The sequence below is a fragment of the Taudactylus pleione genome, unplaced genomic scaffold (genome assembly GCF_031769625.1).
Source record: "Taudactylus pleione unplaced genomic scaffold, aTauple2 ptg000133l, whole genome shotgun sequence".
Lineage (NCBI taxonomy): Eukaryota > Metazoa > Chordata > Amphibia > Anura > Myobatrachidae > Taudactylus > Taudactylus pleione.
Genome location: NW_028284535.1, coordinates 545,469 through 565,023, shown reverse-complemented (window position 1 = coordinate 565,023; position 19,555 = coordinate 545,469). Strand labels below are relative to the sequence as shown.

The following is a 19,555-nucleotide window of genomic DNA, read 5'->3' as shown; positions in this document are numbered from 1 at the left end:
GTGTGTGGCGGGCAGGTAGCCAGAGTAACTTGTTATTACGATCAGAGTAGACGTCTCAGTCCTTCCACTTGCAGACGCACGTCTGTGCGCCAAGGTAGGGCTTGTAGCGGTATTAGCATAAAGTCGCAGCTATTGCAGTTACCTAGACTGATTTAATTAATCGGTACAATATCAGAGCGATCCTTTAGCATCATTTAATGAATTTATTTTGAATTTTTGCTTTTAGTCTTCCAATGAGGTCTGACAATTCTGAATTGTCCCATTGTTACACATACATTATTACACATACATTATTACACATGATTCCACAATCCCAGTAATAATAGCTCTGTCAGGGTGAGGCAGCGCAGTATGCTAGCACTGATATAATGACTGTTGCCTGCTAGCTCTGGGAGATTAAAGCACACTAGCAAATGGTTCCATTGTGTGGAGTAATCTCAATCATCCATCCAAATTCCCGGCTACGTCGGTCCTGGCAGCGTATATTTATGCCGCCCTCTGATTACCGAGATAGAGGAATTACACCTGCCGTGGATTCCTAAAAGAACCATTGTTGTAGGAAAGAAATGTGACCACATAGGTGGGGAGCTGTCAGGTAACAACGTACCCTCTCTCCGGCCCTCTCTATCTCGTTTACATTCCTCAGGGAAGATATCGCCTCTGATTGCAGCCGCACATTCCTGGTCGGGCTGATTTCAGGCTCCGCTGCGGCCTATGAGGATATTATTTTTATTATAGCTGGAATATGGCACAGCTGCTTTCCTGGTGTCTGCTCAGCGACTCTGTGCTAATCCTTCCTGTTTCATCTATAAGCCCGGGCATTGTCTGGGCGTATCAGGAGATGTCTTCACGCTGCAGGTATTGGGCCTGTTCGTTCTAGTCAGGTGTTTGGAGTTGTGGAATAACACAGCTCCATGTTGTCACTTCCTAAATGGTTGTAATATGCCCTTTATTCAAGTTCTTAGCTGGATCATGTGGGGCCGGCTGATAGTCAGGCTGTTATACATAATACCGCGCTGTATCCGCCTGCGCGTCCCGTTCTGTATTCTTCACGCTCTTATTTTCCAACTTTAACCAGGGGATATTATGGGAGAGAGATTAAGAGGGAACAAACTATAGCAGAAGTAGCCTTTACGCCGTGTCTCATCATATTATTGTACTTGTTACGTGCCATATATTTGTCTTGTTGAGTGCACTTTTATTTGTGTTCCCACATCGTAGCAGCCAACGCTGTGTGTGCTGTCGGGGCTCCCAGAGGGGGGGGCGGAGTAGGTACTAAATATCCAGGCCCATCGGAGGTCCGGGGGAGCCATGGAGGAGGAATACCCTCCACCCCTTTGCATATATTTAGCTGGTGTGGCCACGCCACCATATCTAGCACCTGGGTCTGCCGTATGCCTCTGTGTCCTTGGTTATGGGGGTGGTTGAGCACATCCTATATTTGTACTGCCACACTAACCATGTCTGGTTCAGTCACATGAAGGGGGGGGTAATGAGAGCACCTTTAATTGTTTCAAAAAGTTGTCTTCTATGACAGACATTTGTGTCAGGAGACGTAAGTTATAGATGCTCATAAAAGCTAATAACATCGTGTTTGTGACTGTGGGGCAGAACACAGCAATTCGAGAGGCCCCCCTCCTTTCACCAGGTACTAACAAGGCCTGCGGTTCTGTAATGGACAATGGGCAGCAGCAGTCTCATCTGCCTGTGAGGAGAAGTGATCACAGTGATCGTGCCCCCCTGCTTTCCCCTCGGATTTGCCCCTCGCTGAGGGGTTCACAGCGCCCCCCTCCTCAGCGCACAGCAAATAATTTTTTCCTGTTTTTTTCTAAGGGGCCTCCCACAATTAGGCCACTCCCCCAGAAAGTAGCGGGGACCTGCCCGGCTCTCTATTGTACAGGCCTGGGTGTTGCTTAGAGCAGCCAAACATATTCTGGATATTTTATAGAATGTACTAGACAAACACGAGGTAAAATCTGAATGGATGCTAGGGGAGCACCTCTACTTGTCCTCTTTAGAAGGTTTGATGAATCTGCTCCTTGGTTGTTGAGAATTAGAACAGGGAGAAAGTGAGCTGTAATGTAGGTACAGTGGCAATGAATGGAAGTTGTCCTGGCCGTAGAGAAGACCGCTAGCCTTGCACTGCTTGCACAAAGTGTTACTATATGGCACTTTATGCTGCTCCGTGTGTTATTACGCCTGTCAGGGGCCGTATTCAGATTCACACGCAGCTGCATTTCTAAATTTTTTTAAAACTGCGTATATGTGTCACAGCCAATATATACGCAACTTAGAGCAGCTTTCACTGATCTCAGACGCTTCTCACTGACGGCTGAATGGGAGTCACTGGGTGGTAATTGGGTGGCAACGGGATGTTTGAACATAGGAGAGGTGTCAGGATGCGGCCTGGGATTGTCCTTTCTCACCACTGAACTGGTGTCTTTAGGCTCCGAGGCGTTCAGTCACCAGTTGTACTGACGGGTTAGGGCTGAGGATTCTCCCCGGGGTCCACTAGGCCTTCCATGCATGCTTCCTGACTTCCGTGTTCGTGGACATGGGCGCAGCCATGTTGGTTCATCTCACCTGATCAGTCTCCTCCAATGGCAGCCCTGTATTCTCCCAGCTGATCTCATGATCCAATGACAAGCTGCCTAAGGGTATTTAGGTCTGACTCCTGCAACAGGAAGTTGCTGATCAACATCGCTGTATGACCGCACGTAGTCATTCCCTGTGACAACCGTCTCAGTTTCCAGAGGCTTTATTACTTTCCTCTGTGTTCCTGGCTTCCTATATTTTCCCTGTGACCTCCGCGTATCCTACCCTCGTGTTCAGTACAAGTCCTTCCTGTGTGTCTCAAGACGCACCTAGGAGCATTCAGTTCCTGTGTTCAGTACAAATTACAAATTCTTCCTGTGTGTCTCAAGTCGCACCTCTATGTACAATCCTCATCTTCATTACAAGTTCATCCTGTGTGTTTCAAGTCCCACCTCAGTGCATTCAGTTCCCGTGTTCTGTACAAATTACAAGTTCTTCCTGTGTGTCTCAAGTTGCACCTCTGTGTACAATCCTCGTCTTCAGTACAAGTTCATCCTGTGTGTTTCAAGTCGCACCTCTGTGCATTCAGTTCCCGTGTTCAGTACAAATTACAGGTTCTTTCTGTATGTCTCAAGTCGCACCCCAGTGTACAATCCTTGTCTTCAGTACAAGTTAGTCTAGTGTGTCTCAAGTCGCACCTCTGTGTATTTCTTCCCTGTGTTCAATACAAGTTCCATGTACACCTCCAGTGCGCCCCCAAGTGGTATCCTTGTGTACTTTCAATACAAGTTTCGTCTACACCTCCAGTGAGCCCCAAGTGGCATCCTTGTGTACTTTGTCCCTGTGTTCAGTGCAAGTCCCGTCTGCCTCTTCAGTGTGCTCCTAACTTCATCCCTGCACATCTAGCACGTCTCTGAAGCATCTTAGTGTATTCTGTCCCTGTGTTTCAGTACAAGTCATTCCTTTGTGTTATTCCTAGTGTTCCCTGCATTAGTTAACTTATTTCATATATAATTCAGTCTTCTGTCACTCCCAGGTACCTGTCCAGAGGGCCGCGACCTGCTCTCTTGGCACAGTGAAAACCAAATCCCAATTGGAGGGGTCACTGGAGAAAACCACCAAGTGAGTTAGACTCCGCGCCTCTGGGCAGGTCTAGTCAAAACTGGGTATGGCCGCAATTAGGAGACTTAGCCTGTCACCCCTGTAATTTCTCCACAACTATCCTAAACCTCTCGCCTCTTAACCTCATCAGAGGTTTTCCTAGTGCCCGGTCGTGACAAGAAGCGTCCCCTGACTGTATTGTGAGCGTCTAGCTGTGACCTAGCCAGATTTGTGTGCAGGGCGCAGGCCATTTTCAGTCACATCTTCTGCACCAACCATGGAGTAGCTGTAAGTGCAAAACTAGTCAGGGACGTGTTAACGCTGTGTGCAGAAGGCCCCCTCCTCTAATTAGTGACCCCACAAGCCAAGAAAGTGGGTCCCTCCTCCTCCTCTTCGGCGCCATCTTGCCAGTGACCTCTTTGGTAAAATGGCTGCTTCCATTGTGCAGCCCCATCTTTCCGAAGATGTCACTGGGAGGATGGTGTCGCGGAGGAAGAGGGAAGTGCTTTCTGGAGCAAGGTAAGTATACCTTGGTTGCAGTATATGTGGTGCGGGGCCCTCCTAGATTCAAGGGCCCGTGTGCACCGCACGCCCTGCTCCATTATGAATACGCCTATGGGACTAGTGATGACGTCTACACATGCGGCCTCAGGGCTGGGGAGGTGCATTGCTCAGATGCGTAGGACTCAGAATACAGGCAGATAGTCACGTAGGACTAATAATCGCAGTAGGTGTCCGGAATTGCACACGCATTACCTGCTGATCAGTATCAGGACCTTTGTGATACAAATTATATACATTTACTTCTTCATGTATAACCGGTGTTCTCGGTGGAACGAGAATACGATTCTTGGATACAAAGAGTTAATCAAGCCACATAAACAATATATGTTAAAAAGATATTTATTACAAAGTAAAAGAAAGAATAATACTTAACTTTCTTGAATAACACGACATCTACTTAGAACATCAATGGCTTTTCTTCCCCAGGAGCCCCCTCCAACACCTTGAAGCTGGGATCTCATATATCGAGCAATAGGCTAACTGTATACAGACAGGTTACATCTTATATAGGAAGGAAACTCCATGCATAAGCAGTTTAACAAGTTTAAAGGTCATTTGGAAATATTAAGTAAAAGAAAGCGGAAAGAATAGACAGTAGGGGGCACTGTTTCCTCAATTAAGAAAGTTGGACATGTCAAAGACATCTGACTATGTTTATGATGTATACTTAGCTTAACTGAAGGCAACGCCATATTTATTCAGGATTGGTAATGTCTGGCCACATACTGTATCTGGATACAATAAGACACTATTTACTTAACTTAAACAGTGAACTTTGGGCATTGCTAACCTATTCCTGACACAGCAACTTATATATACACATAAATGAAACTGCTGAATACAGATGTATATAGCTAAAACACCACCTAATGTCTGACACAGATATAAAGACAATGAATAAAAATGGCTGTAAATAGCCATTTTGCTCTCCCATTACAAGCGACAATAATAATGTGCTGTCAGCCATATATACATCAGATTAATGACAGCAATATATGTATATATAAGGTAATTTAAATAATGCCACACTGTGTATGCAGTGCAGTGAGATTCCCTATCAAACCCAACCCCCCGTCCTACGTTAGGATTGAAGGTCCTGACCCATGGAGCTTACAGTCTTAATTTTGTAATGTTAAAGTAGGAAAAGGCAAAGGAACAAGTACTGAAGTTCACAAAATAGATCACAAGTGCAGGGGTGTAAGCCTTGGTGGCCCGCTGATCGTATCGCCCGCCTCCATCTTGCTTTTTGGCTTGTCAGTGGTTTTCTCCACCTCAGCTCTTATGGTCTGCATTACGCCCCATCACACATAACCTAAGGCCCCATCCCTACTTACTGGCCTTTTATTCCTTTTGTTATTGCTCATTTCTTTTTCTTCTTTTTTTCATTTATTTATTATTATTTATTTTTTTGTTTTGTTTATATGTGCCCCGAGTGCAACTTGTGTATTATATACTGATCTTGTATACACCTCATACTTTAAGGCGGGTATCCACTACCCGACAGTGAAAAGACTGAACGATAACGATATCATTATCACTGCACTGCAGGGTGCCCACTATGGGCCTGATTCAGAGCCACTCGTAAGCGGCCGCTCGTTCGCTCCGAGCGATGTTTGCCCAACTGCGCATGCGTACGGATCGTTATACGCATGCGCGAACCAGTCAGTGCGGCCGAAATTCATGTGCTCGCAAAATAGCGAATGCCTGATAATTTGAGTGACAGAATGAGGCGTATGTGGGTGGTAACAGGGGAAGGTGCTTGAAAACGGGGAGTGGAGATCCGAACGCAGGCGTGCTTAAAGGTCAAAACGGGCGTTTTATGGGTGTGCATAATTAATACAGCAGCGTCATTGACCACGTCACTGGGTTATTTTATAGCCAGAACTGCTCGCAAAATTGTGGTAGCAAAAACCAACCCCAAGAATAGCGAGCAGTTCATACGCTGGTCGATGTACTCGATTAATCTAATAAATAGCGGACATGACGTAGGATGCGAGCGGCCAGGGGGCGTAGTTTCCCAAAAAACGACCGCAAGTTTTGTTCGCTCTAGAGGCGTGAACAGACCGCAAACAGCGAACGGTTCATTTGAATAGCCACCCCTATTTTCTGGACGAGCGAGCGCTAATTGCGTCCGGCTCTGAATCAGGCCCTATGAACGATATGTTGTTCAGTGCAGAGACACAATCAATCATCTGCAAACATGCTGAACCTGACGATATCGTCAGGTTGACCAGCATGTTTGCACGATGATAGATGTCTAATGTTGGGTACACACTATACAGATATATCTGCAGATGATGGTTGTTCGTGCACACTGAACAACCATCATCTGTGTCTGCCCGCAGGTCCCGGTGACCAGGGGGCGCGTCCCGCTGGGCGGGGGGGGCATGTCCCGCCCCCCTCCTCGCGGCTGCCGCTGTGTTTGTATGGATCAATTGATCGGCTAATGTATCTGTCAGTGTGTACCCAGCATTAAAGATGTCTAAAAGACCAAATTTTCAAACGATTATCGAACGATATCGATATCGTTCAATTGCTCATTTTAATCGTCTAGTGGTTAGGCACCTTTATTGTTTTATGTGGACATTCTGTCTATTATTGTTCTTTATACTCTGTAAAATGTATGATATACTCAATAAAAAAATATGTTAAAAAAAATAAAGAGATTGGGGATGTTATAAGGCAAGTGGAAGATATGAGAGGCATTCTGGGCTAATTGGGTATTTAGAGATCATGTGGGGGTGTTTTTTTGGTGAGAATGGCGATTTGTGTGATAATCTAAATGTAATGATGAAATGCATGTGGAATCTACCCTAGTTCATGCGGTGTTGTCTCTTTATTTTTTTAAATTACATTTATTGTTTTAACTTGCTACTGAGATGAAGAGTGATCTGCGTCCCTTTTGAAGTTTTGCTGTCCTGGAAGCGTATCACGTTGCCCATTACTGGATTAAAGTCATGTGCGTAATAATTACAGTAGGATTTTCACAAGTTTAGAGGTAGGATTGTAACTCAGATGTGCAGTCTGATAAACGCAGGTTCTGGGGCTGTTGTAGAGGGATAGAGGACCTCATTCAGAGTCGGTCGTTGCGGCCACACGGTCGTAGGGGAAAGGGGCCGGATATGCAAATGAAGTGAAGACTACATCACGCCCCCTTCTCGATCACCACACACGTCATCTCCTGGGATATAAGGATTAATCGCGACCATCGGGAACCATCGGAGCTGATCACAGAGCTTAAGGCTGACCATACCCTCTCTTAAGCACTACGTTCAAGTCAGTGTTCAAACCTCCCTTGTCACATGTGCCATGACACTACTTTGTTAATTATGCACTCCCATTAAACGCCGTTCGCATAATTAGGCACGCCTGCGTTCGGATCTCCACTCCCCCGTTTTCAAGCACCTTCCCCTGTTACCACCCACAAACGCCTCATTCTGTCACTCAAACTACCGACCTGGCTGTGTTCAAGGAGAGAGAAATTTCTGATCGTAACAGCTAGTTTGCGCACGCGCATTGCGAACTTTACGCATGCGCAGTTCAGCGAACATCGGCTGTGTACGACCGTGCGGCTGCAACGACCGACTCTGAATGAGGTCCAGAATCCCAGGCATTGGGAACGATGCAGAGTTGCACCGAAGTCCATTCTGAATAGATCTGGCGTCTTTTCGTACGGCGCAAGCTCTGGTTCCCGTCAAACGCATCTCTTGCACCCAGTGTGCACTGATAATAATGATGACGGCTATGAACCCAGGGGGTAAAGTCATAAAGTGAGCACAATATAACAACACCAGGGATAATGCAGTAAATAACGTGCCAATTTGGTTCATGTGTGCACCAGGGCAGTCCCAAGCCGGAGGCGGGAATAGACTGTGTGGAATACTACAATGCCATCCAGAATGGGAAGAAAGCCAGGCTACGTCGCCATCGGAGAACTATCCGCGTTCTCCAGCAGAGGGCGCACCGCCGCCGAGCCCGCCAACTGCAGCAGAAGGTGAGGATCCCAACTGTGTGTCTCCTCATCATGTATAGTGCTACACATGTCACCACAATGTTACACTGACTGATGCCAAATGTCTACAGGATCCAGAATTAAACAGTAAGTGTGAAATATCCGTCTGAAATTGTCGAAAGGGAGAGAAAATTGAGCTTTTAGAACTGTCCGCAGCGCCGTACATGGAGGGGTGACAGCTCACGATACAATAAAATAAAAAATGAAACGCGAGACATGAGTTATACTATGAACAAACAGCTGGGAGCTAATAGCGTACAACACAAATCATGCAAATGAAGACATTGATGGGAACCGTAAGCATACACACAGACACAGATAAGCAGAATAATATATGTATGGATGCAATTAGCAAGTCACATAGCATACACAGGGCCGCCCACAGCCGCGCCGGGCCTAGATGACAGGGGGCGTGCCCTATTCGCGGGAGGCATGGCCATGCCCCCTTAGGGCTGGGCTGCTGTGACGTAAGAAGGAGGGGGAGCTGTGCCGGACCCGGGCCCCTCCAGCAAGCCCGGGCCCGGGTAATTAGTACCCACTCCCCCCCAGCCCCCTCTTGGCGCCCCTGAGCATACAGAAACAACTCAACATAAGGCATAACAGAAATAAACGGGGAAGATATTAATTAGTTATTAATTAGTTATTAATATCTTTTATACAGTGCCAACATTTTACACAGCGCAATCAAAGAGGGTTTACTATTCATACCTGTCCCAGAGTCAGTGGAGCTTACAATCTAATTTCCCGTCGCAGGAACACAGATGGTCACACAGCAAGAACAATTAAGTCAGATAATAATTAGGGGTCTATGTACTAGGAAGCCAAAGATTGAGAGGAAGATGTACTAAGCCTTGGAGAGAGATAAAGTGGATGGAGATAAAAGTACCAACCAATCAGCTCCTGTCATTTTTCAAACACAGCCAGTAGTGACAGTTAGAAGCTAATTGGTTGGTACTTTATCTTCATCCACTTTAGTACTCTCTCCAAGGCTTAGTCCATAGACCCTGCAGTCTGCCAGTATGTTTTCGAGACCCCAAAACACCTGCAGGAGAGCCGCCCAGGGAGAACACAAACTGCACACAGACATCCGGGCATGGTGGGTAAGTGGCCAGGAGGGACCCCGCATCAGCAGTGCACGGCCACTGTATAAAACACCTGCTGGGGTCCTATTGGATCAGGCTGGTTACTGACACATTAGCTGCGTAGTCACGTATCGTCCTGCAATGAGCATTGAGATTGACCTATAAACCCTTGTAACAGTATTTTCATAGAACATTACCATGATTATGTAGGTTAGTAGGCTGTAGGCTGTCATCTTATGCATGTCCCCACACCTATAACACCCGCAGCTTCGGCCCTTCCACAAACAGACTCCTTTTATGCAGAGCATCATGGAGCCAAGTAAAGAATTCCTAATGTAACCATGCACATTTAACATATTATCCCCCCCTACCATCCCCATATAGTAGATCCTCAGGGATTCCTGTGCTTCTGACCCTTAATGTTTAGCCCAGAAGTTCCAAAACTCGGTCCTCGAGGCACCCTAACAGTCCAGGTTTTAACTTAGGATATCCATGCTTGACCACAGGTGACTTAATTAGTACCTGTGGTCAACCATGGATATCTCTAAAACCTGAACTGTTGGGGTGCCTTAAGGGTTATGTTTGGGAACCCCTGGTTTAGCCCAATCATATCTACTGGTACTAGTACTGGGTGCTGGGCAATTGTCGAGTTTTTAAATGGTCAGCAGGCTGGACTATATCAATCCTCTCCAAGCTGGACTGCAGGGGTCCCAGACGTCAATGGGGGATTGGGGGAGGTTTTCGTAAGGTGCCTTCATGACCTAAAAATAGGAGTTATGATTAATTATCAAAAACTGTGTCTCAAAGCCCCAGGATCACTATGGCATATATGGTGGGATTGCCTTCAGCTATCTAAATTTTGGTTAGAGGTTATCTCCAAGTCACAACAAATTTTAGGTACCCCTGTCCCTACAGATCCGGCATTCTGGCTACTTAACCACTCACAAACTTCACTAGGTTGCTACACAAAAAGTCCTTACTACGTCATCTGAGTAATGCAGCAAGAGCAGTCATTCCAACTAATTGGAATAACCCCTCCACCCGTAAGGATAGGTTCCAAAGAATTGACCACTATATGTCTATGGAAGACCTTTTGGTCTTTTCTACCAATGGGCCTTCTAATTTTGTTAATATTTGGTTTCCTTGGCCAAAGTATAAATCCTCTGCGAAATTTAAAAAAACGATATGTCTTCCAATGTTTCTACCATGTAATATAATAACATGACTGCTTTATTTTTGGCTAAAGTGTTTATGCTAATATAAAATGGCCCTCCCCCGTCTGATCATCCCTCTGTTCTTTTCTTTTCCTTTATTCTATTTCCCTTTTGTCTTTCCAATTGTTGTTTTATATATATTTGAAAAATTGGATTCCAAGATGTATACATTTTGATATGGATATGTTGATGTTTTATGCATCTGTATGTCTGTACGCTTTCTTTTTGGAACCCTCAAAAAAACAGGTTGCACAAAAAAAATTATCAAAAACTGACTTTCAATGGCCTTTTGTGTAACCTGAACAGAGATATTAATGAGATGTTTAATTTAGATGAGGTTTTTCTTTAACACTTTTCCATTTCATTTTCCTTTAATTGTAAGCAAACCCCCCCCCCCCCCAAACCAAATGGAACCGTGTAAGGTGAGGACGTCCTCTCCCACAACGGCCCGGACCCCTGGTCCCGTGGGTGCCAGTTGTCCCTGCATGCTTGGGGAAAAACAACTTATTTACCTTTATCCAGCTAGGAAGCAGAGGAATTACTATTGGGCTGTGTCTGTTAGATGAACCATCAAACCTCTCGCAGCCAGGTGTTCAGCCCACACCTCGATCTGATCTAATTGCCTGTAAATCCTCCTTGTCTTGTGCAAGAATAATATCAGACAGATCTGAGCTTGTGTGAGGAGGGATCGCTGTCACTTCCACTCAGACAGACATCAGTCTCCGGTTTCTGTCTCCTGCAGCCGGACACTGAGGTAATCCGACGTGAGCACTCGCCAGATCACATGATCACCTGGACTGGGCCCGGCTTCGCCCGTGTCAGAGATGGAGCTGGCCTGTTATTTCACATCGACAACATCCCATACCCCATGGACTATGACATCATGATCCGATACGAGCCTGAGGTACGGACAAGACTTAGATAAAAATTGACAAAGTGAACATAACTTTAGCTTTAAACCTATTTTATTTCCAATGCAGTTACAGCTATGTTGTATAGTGCCATACTTTTTTAGATATAACATTGCAAATATTGTTTCTCCCCAAAAGATATAGAAATGGCGGCCCTGTATTGTCCATGCCAAGATGGTGGCTATAGTGCTGGTCAATGGCTGTAGAACCTTTGTGCATCAGCAAAGTCAGGTATCTCACAGATTTACTACATCCCACTAGTCCATACTTGCCTGCTCTCAGGGAATGTCCAGCAGACTCCAAATTTCAGAGAATCCTCCCGACACCCAACAGAGTAGTTCAACCTCCCAGACGCTTGATCATGCACGTTGGCACTAATCGCGGCATTGCACAGCAAGAGTAGAAACCCAATTTGCAATTTGCATGCACAAAGCTCCCACTTCCTCCAATCCTGGATAGCCTGAAGAGGATAAAAAGCTTGGCAAGTAAACAGCTGTCTACTCTCCACATTACTGTTTACCTGTCCCCTATACATAGTGAGGCAGCCATTTTGTGGTCTGAATATGCCCCAATATATGCATGAGGACACGCACTCAGAATGCAATATAGCAATTCACTATTCATAGCTTTGAGGTATTTAGTGATAGCTTTGAGGTATTTAGTGATAGCTTTGAGGTATTTAGTGCCTCAACTGTGTCATTTGTTCCTAGTAACACAAAGAGAAAACCAACCACACAAGGTATAGATTATATCTCGTTATCTATATGGCCCCTAATGCCTTCTTATTGGAAATAAATATGTATATGTGTGGCAAGGGGGTGCTACCACTTCACAAAAATAATCAAATATAGAAAATGGAAAGACAAAGAATTGTATATTGTGGTGCACAAAAAGCCAATTTAAATAAAATATAGCTTTTATTATTTATATTAATATATAAATAATAAAAGCTATATTTTATTTAAATTGACTTTTTGTGCACCACAATATACAGCACAATTCTTTGTCTTTCCATTTTCGTCATTTATTCCTGGCAAGACTATTTCTTTGTATCCTCTTGAATAATTACTTAGACGACAAAATGGCCACCTGAACTCTGTGCGCGGGAGACAGGTAGATGTTTAAAAGTTCCCCTTATTTGAATTTTTATCAACTACACAATAACATGCACGTACCACTTTGGTTGTATTCAGCACAACATTTGCGTAAAACGAAACAAACTGGATGCCACCTTATACTATGGTAATTACACCCATTGAGCTCTGCTCTCGGTGGTGCGTTCAGTGAAGGAATGTTTCTGCTCGTCCGCCATATTGGAGATTACAAGGTGAAAAAGCACACTAAAAATATTATATTTTCTCAAAGAGGTTTAATGAGGATTCTCAACTGTTTCTGTCTCTAGTCTGCCGAGGACTGGGAAGCCATTGTCAGTGTGACATCACAGATATTACCCATGAGCCCGCGCTGCGGCAACGTGCTGCCTTTTGAGCAGATTTACAGGGAAAAGCTGCCACATGCTGAGAGGTAAAATATGATGTCATAGATAATTTTTTTTATCACTAACATTTAGGACCTCATTCAGACCTGCTCACAAGCGCTTGAGCGCTCGCAAGCGGGTCGATGTTTGGCTGTGCGCCCGCGTAGCGGCCGCACTGCGCGTGCGCAAGCTCCGGGGCTCACTACAAAAGGGGCGGCTGTCGAGTTGATCGACAGCTCGAACCGTTTTGTAGGCGTGGCGGGGGGGGGGGGCTTTCACAAACTGAGGCGTTCCCAAGCGAACACTTGCCGTTTGTGGGCGTCCCCACTGACATCACCAGTGATGTCAGTGGGAGAGCTTCCGGCTCTATTAGAGCCGAAAGCTCTCTGGGGCTTGCGGCAGACGAGACCCTACCTCAAGGGTCTCGTCGCAAGCCCCGATGGTCGCGATGGTCTTGGCCATCGCGACCATCATCCTGGTCGCTCGTTTAAGCTGTGGGTGGTAACCCACAGCCTAGCGAGCGGCCAGGAGGCTGGCTCAGAAATGGAAGCGGCCGCCCTCATTCAGAGCGAGCGCTCGCATTTTGCGAGCGGCTCTGAATGAGGTCCTTAATCCATAGCAAAAATTTTAAAAGTCCCCATTGGAATAAATGATTTGCATTCAAAACACCTCAGGATAGAAGCAGATAAAACCTGGTTTATGGTTGGTGCCATCCAGATATAACATAAGATATACTATACAAGAGGAAATGTTGAATTAGAAGCTTAACCGATACCCTTTACAATCTGTCCTTCATGTCAGGTACCTGCTGCTACCCAAGCCTTTCTGCTTTGAAACAAACAACCAGTATGAAATCAGTATCCGCTTCCAGCGCCTCGAAGCCACTAACCGCCATCCGGGGGCCTTCTTCCTCATCGATTCGGTGAGTCTAGTCTCTTTTTCCCAAGTACTTTTTATGACACCATTTGTAAAAAAAATAGGCCAATAGGTAACTGTCAAAAAAAAAGTGCTATAAAGTAAGTCAACCAATCAGGCACTGGCTTTTATTTTTTAAAACTGTACCATGAAGATGGCATCATTTCATTGGTCGCCATTTTGGGTGCAACACCATTTTGCATAGATAAGTTGGCAGCAGTTGACGGTGGTAAGATTTGCCAGCAATGGCTTCCCCATAACTTTCCACGGGGAAGTCTGTTTATCAAGCAACGCAGTGGCCGTTGTACAGCTGCCAAACTTGTCCTGTTATCTGGCCGGACACGCCAAAGCATTGCAAAATGCTCACTCTTTGAATAAATTATTTATTTTTATGTATTACTACAGGGGTGGCCAACCAGTCAGAGGCAAAGAGGCAAAAAATATCTGTAGACAAGTTAAAGAGCTGATATCATGCACGTGTGCAAAAATGGGGCGTGGCCTAGCTGTCACAAGGCCACGCCCCATTTTTGTGCTCACGCCTTTGGTATGACATTTGCAGGAGCATGACCATTTTTAGTCACACTGGGGGAGAGCCCAGCACATTGAAAATACACAATTTACATAAACTTCCCAATATAATTTTTTCACTATTGAAGTGAAATGAAAACCAGAGCAATATAGAAAATGTTGAAAAAGCCACGTTCACATAAAATACACAGAAACAAGACAGATCCACTTAAATACATAGAAACAAGACAGATCCACATAAAATACACAGAAACAAGACAGATCCACATAAAATACACAGAAACAAGCCAGATTCACATAAAATACACAGAAACAAGACAGATCCACATAACATACACAGAAACAAGCCAGATCCACATAACATGCACAGAAACAAGCCAGACCCACATAACATACACAGAAACAAACCAGATCCACATAACATACACAGAAACAAGACAGACCCACATAAAATACACAAAAACAAGCCAGATCCACATAAAATACACAGAAACAAGCCAGATCCACATAACATGCACAGAAACAAGCCATATCCACATAACATGCACAGAAACAAGCCAGATCCACATAACATGCACAGAAACAAACCAGATCCACATAACATGCACAGAAACAAGCCAGACCCACATAAAATACACAGAAACAAGCCAGATCCATATAAAATACACAGAAACAAGCCAGATCCACATTAAACCTTCTATCGGATGAGGTGTTGTCATGTGTGCAAACCACTTATCATACTAACATAAAATAAAGACACTGAGACGTGGATTTGGCAGATAACTTGATGGCGATTTATTGGAGCAATAATAATTATTATTTATTTAAGGATGTATGGTGGCAAAGAAAGGACGGCCAGAAGTCAGAGTTTTTAGAAGTGAGTTTTAAAAGTGATGTTGCCCATAGCAACCAATCAGATTCTAGCTATTATCTTCTAGGAGGTGCTAGTTATATGTTAAGTAGAATTTGATTGGTTGCTATGGGCAACATCACTTCTAAAACTCACTTCTAAAAACTCTCACTTTAGTAAATTTACCCCTACATATCAACAGCTGGAGACATCAAAGACGCCACTCTGTTTTTGTTTTTGTAAGAGGAACTAAATAGATAGAAATTAAGTTTAATAGTTAAAATAAAAAAATCTGATAGCGATAGATTTCCGCATACTTGCGATATTATCGTAGAATACAATTAAGTGTTCTTCACTTTGGTATTGGGTTATTTACATTAACCCCATCAGGCCTGCATGTCAGATAATCAGACCAATTTTCACTTTTTTCCTTTTGCTTTCTCCGGAAATACCCTTGTTTGATTTTTGCAGTCTTCCCAAGTGAGTTTTACTTTACTCTGTAATCATTTATTTTGAGATAAATATATTTGTGAATTACATCTTACAGAGAAAAACGCATTAGTCCTAGATATCCTGCTGGTCTGGTGAATGTATTATTATAATTATCTGATATATCCTGGGACCTTTATATTTAAGTTGTGGAATCTCTCCCCTTCCTCGCACTTGCATACTGGGGTCAGTGGTTTTAGGGGGTTAATATAAGCAAAGCCAAATATATTTACAGTATGTTTGGAACAAGTAAAAAGGAAGATATTACTGTATAAGCAGTATTGTATCGGTATGTTAATCTAGTTAGAAAATGGCAAGTACTGTACAAGTAATTAATTATTCCCACTTGTCAGCTCTATATAAATGTCAGGGAGACTCCCTGTTATAGTGGTGATCTCCAGTGTTGCCAACTCTGAAATGGGAAACAAGCAACCTATAAGTAAAAAACAAGCCCAAAGCAATCGTAAAAATCCCAATAAAAAAGCCCAATTTATGGGGGTGTCTCTTTGTCCTCACTCTCTACCTGCCTAACTTCCCTTATTCCCCCTCTTCTCTAACCTAAATATTTTAGTGTATGCACAGCCTTATCTGCCTATATTGCTTTTCTCTGAACAAGCCCAAAAACAAGCAAATTGCAAAAAAAAAACAAAAAAAACTTGCAAACAAACACAAGCTCAATTCCGCTTGTTATAAGCAGACTTGGCAACTATGGTGATCTCCCTGAAGCGTCGTCTAGCAAACGCTGGGTGGTGCAACATAGTGATGATGTCATCACTCTCCACCCACCATGGAGGAAACACTGGGGTGAATAATTAGGAGAATCTGTGCTACAAGAAAATGTCCGCTGCTCTCCTGCACACTGATGGCTACATGAGTAACGGTGTACCCAAGCATGTAAGATAAATAAAATTGCAGGTGAATTGTTCCCAAGGAAGTCTGCTGCATTACAGGGGGTGTGTGCTCCATTACAGGGGGTGTGTCACTAAGGGGCCTGCTCATCATCGGGGGCCAGGTGGCTTGCCACGAGTTGGAATAGGCCCCTAATTGCATGAAGCTGGTGGAAGTGAGAAAATTAGAAGCAATCATTTAAGATGCAAGAAAATAGTAGAGTGCGGCATATTTTTCATGTACAGCCACACCTGTGGTGAAATATATTTAGTCAGTGGGTTATTAGGCTAAATATATAATTGGCCTACTCTCCAGGAATGGCCGGGAGCCGCTCACAACCCCCCCGCAGTAGCCAACTTACAGTGCACAAGTGGGCCGCTCGGGGGGGGGGGGGGAATGACACAATTTGCGCTGAATAGCGTCATCGTAACCCCGTTATACATATACAATGCCTGTGATCTTGGCACTGTATAGCGTTGGCGGGGCCAGGATCACAATCGCATCACCATGCAGGGGGCACAGCCCACCCACCCCTCTAGGCCGACCTGGCTGCCCGCTCCTGAGGGTGAGAGCAGAAAAGACATCAAGTATGGCTACAGAGCAGGCTCAATTACCATCTGGGCAGGCTCTTTCCGTGACCCTTGCGGATATAGTATATGTACATATATGTTTGTGTGTTATGTGCCAAAACTATGTAACTACTTTGGTGCTCATTCACAGTTGGACGTAAGTGAATTTTGTGGCGCGCCTCTCAGACGGAGCGGTACACTTGCGCCCTCCTCAGCGCCTAGGTGTTTCTTTCATAATCTCCCTGAAATGCTTTTGCAGAAGCAGGAAACCACGAATTAATGTCCCCCGTGTGTCTCACAGCTGGTCCTGCTGCCAAAGTACTCTGAGCTGCCTGGCTTCCATGGAAACGACCCCGTCTCTGTGCATCACCGAGAGGAGATGGAAACCTACAGGTGCTTGGAGTCCTTCCAGATGGCCACCATGCCGGTACTGGCAGAAATGTGCATTAAGCTGATCTGCAGCATCTCAGCCATCATCCACGACGGAGCTCTGCGTGAGTAACGGGACCGTGTCCGTGATGATTGCAGACTAAGGGGCTGCTTGCACTGAAAACATAAGTATACATTTAATGTAGTACGCAGGGCCAGCGCCCCACCTCTCCGATGCTTCTTACATTAGCAGGGGTGCTCCATCTCCTCTTGTTCACACTAGAGGGTCTATTTACTAAGCAGTGTTAGGAGACAGAGCGAAAAGTGATAAGAAAGTGATAAGGTGCCAGCCAATCAGCTCCCAACTGTCATTTTTCAAACACAGCCTGTGAGATGACAGTTGGAAGCTGATTGGCTGGCACCTTATCACTTACTTATCACTTTTCACTCTGTCTCCTAACACTGCTTAGTAAATAGACCCCTAGCAGCGTGGTGCTGGGCTGTGACGTAATAGCCACAGACATACTGTATATTAGCTGCTGTTTCCTATGTGATCACCTAGTCACAGCTACGACCCTGTAAGTAAGGTGTAGGCACTCTAGGGCACTAGTGTGCTCCGCTATGCAGAGCAGTGCAGAACCAAAATTTCACTTTGCAGAGCAAAATGGCTGTAATGATGTCAAAGTGTGAAGAGGGCGCATTTTCCAGTTGGGCAAACAGGCAATTGCAAGACAATTTGGGCTAGTGTCCACAAAAACAGGGACAGTGTGGGGTCCTTATCCTAGGCTATAGTTTTCATATAAACTGAATGAAATGAACATATGATTCCCAAAACACCCGTTCACCACTTTCCTAGACAGAAAACAAATACTTCTCTTCTTCCTTGACCCAAATATCCGCATGAAAAAAGACCCAACTAATCACGACTAGGACAAAATAATGAACAAAAGGAGGCATCCATAACTTTACCGCCAGCCAATCGCAAATGGCCAGCGTGGGAAACCACTTGTGATTGGCTGCTGGTGAAGGTGATGTCTCAGTTGAATTGGGTCAAAGTAATTCAGCGACAGTTGTTCTATGTGAGTGGACGGGAGTTTTAGTCATGGGGATTTTTTTTATTTAATTTTTTTCTCTTTGCAATACGACTGATCGGGCTGGAAGAAAGATTTTATTTCTCATTTGGATGGATCAAGAGAGAACAAAACATTGTATTTTCTGTTTAATGAAGCGATGAATAAGGATTTTGGGGCGATGTTTATTTGAGAATCATGTTTGCTGATTTTTTGGTATAATGGGCATGGATCTTCCTAGGGAACCCAGTTGGCAATACTATAGCCATTCTGGTGGCACTCGTGGGTTCCAATTGCGGCCACCCTCGGTGTAAGGAGTGGTCAGGGCCGTTTGCCTTTATGAGGGCACACTGTTTTTGTGGTACCATAAAATAAACTCACCAGCCCTGCACTGACCATATTAGAGCTGGTGTTTTGCGTTAGCGGTTGGAAACTCAGATTTGTGGTCCCCATGTTATGGTGGAAATCAGCACAGGCTGTAGGTGGGGGTAGGAGGAGGTTATGATATATACTGTGCTCCACCTCTATTCAGGTTGTGGAGAGTTAAATTGAGCGAGGAGAGGGTGGTGGAACCTGGTACAAAACCAAATTGATTTTACCCTGCTCTTTATCAATCATTGACAATTGTTGCAGTTTCATCATCAAAACTGCATTTTGAATGTATATCACTAATGATCTTGCCATACTGTGTCCCTCCAGCAGAGGGCACTGTAGTTCATGCCTTGTCTTTGTATTTTGCAGCTTGTCTCTGTAACCTTCAGGGATCCCTCAGCGCAGTCTGTGACAAAGTAGGAGGGCAGTGTATGTGCAAGCCCAATGTGATTGGGCAGCGCTGTGACCAGTGTGCTCCCGGTACCTATGGATTTGGCCCATATGGATGCAACAGTGAGTGAACTTCCGTCCATGTTACATTGTTAAGTACAAACTATAGCAAAAGCAGGCAATCTGCGGCCTTCCAGCTCTGTGGAACAACAAGTCTCA

General features: G+C 44.7%; 1 protein-coding gene across 2 annotated transcripts in view; it reads left to right on the top strand.

The window, feature by feature from the left end:
• Nucleotides 1-19,555, top strand: part of LOC148523435 (laminin subunit beta-1-like) — a 139,779-nt gene that overhangs the window by 84,889 nt on the left and 35,335 nt on the right. For both annotated transcript variants that reach the window (XM_088473225.1, XM_088473224.1), the window contains exons 15-20: nucleotides 8,042-8,194; nucleotides 11,251-11,412; nucleotides 12,822-12,943; nucleotides 13,698-13,818; nucleotides 17,437-17,629; nucleotides 19,316-19,459. In XM_088473225.1, coding sequence (XP_088329351.1) covers nucleotides 8,042-8,194; nucleotides 11,251-11,412; nucleotides 12,822-12,943; nucleotides 13,698-13,818; nucleotides 17,437-17,629; nucleotides 19,316-19,459 — 895 coding nt within the window. The remainder of the gene's footprint in view (nucleotides 1-8,041; nucleotides 8,195-11,250; nucleotides 11,413-12,821; nucleotides 12,944-13,697; nucleotides 13,819-17,436; nucleotides 17,630-19,315; nucleotides 19,460-19,555) is intronic.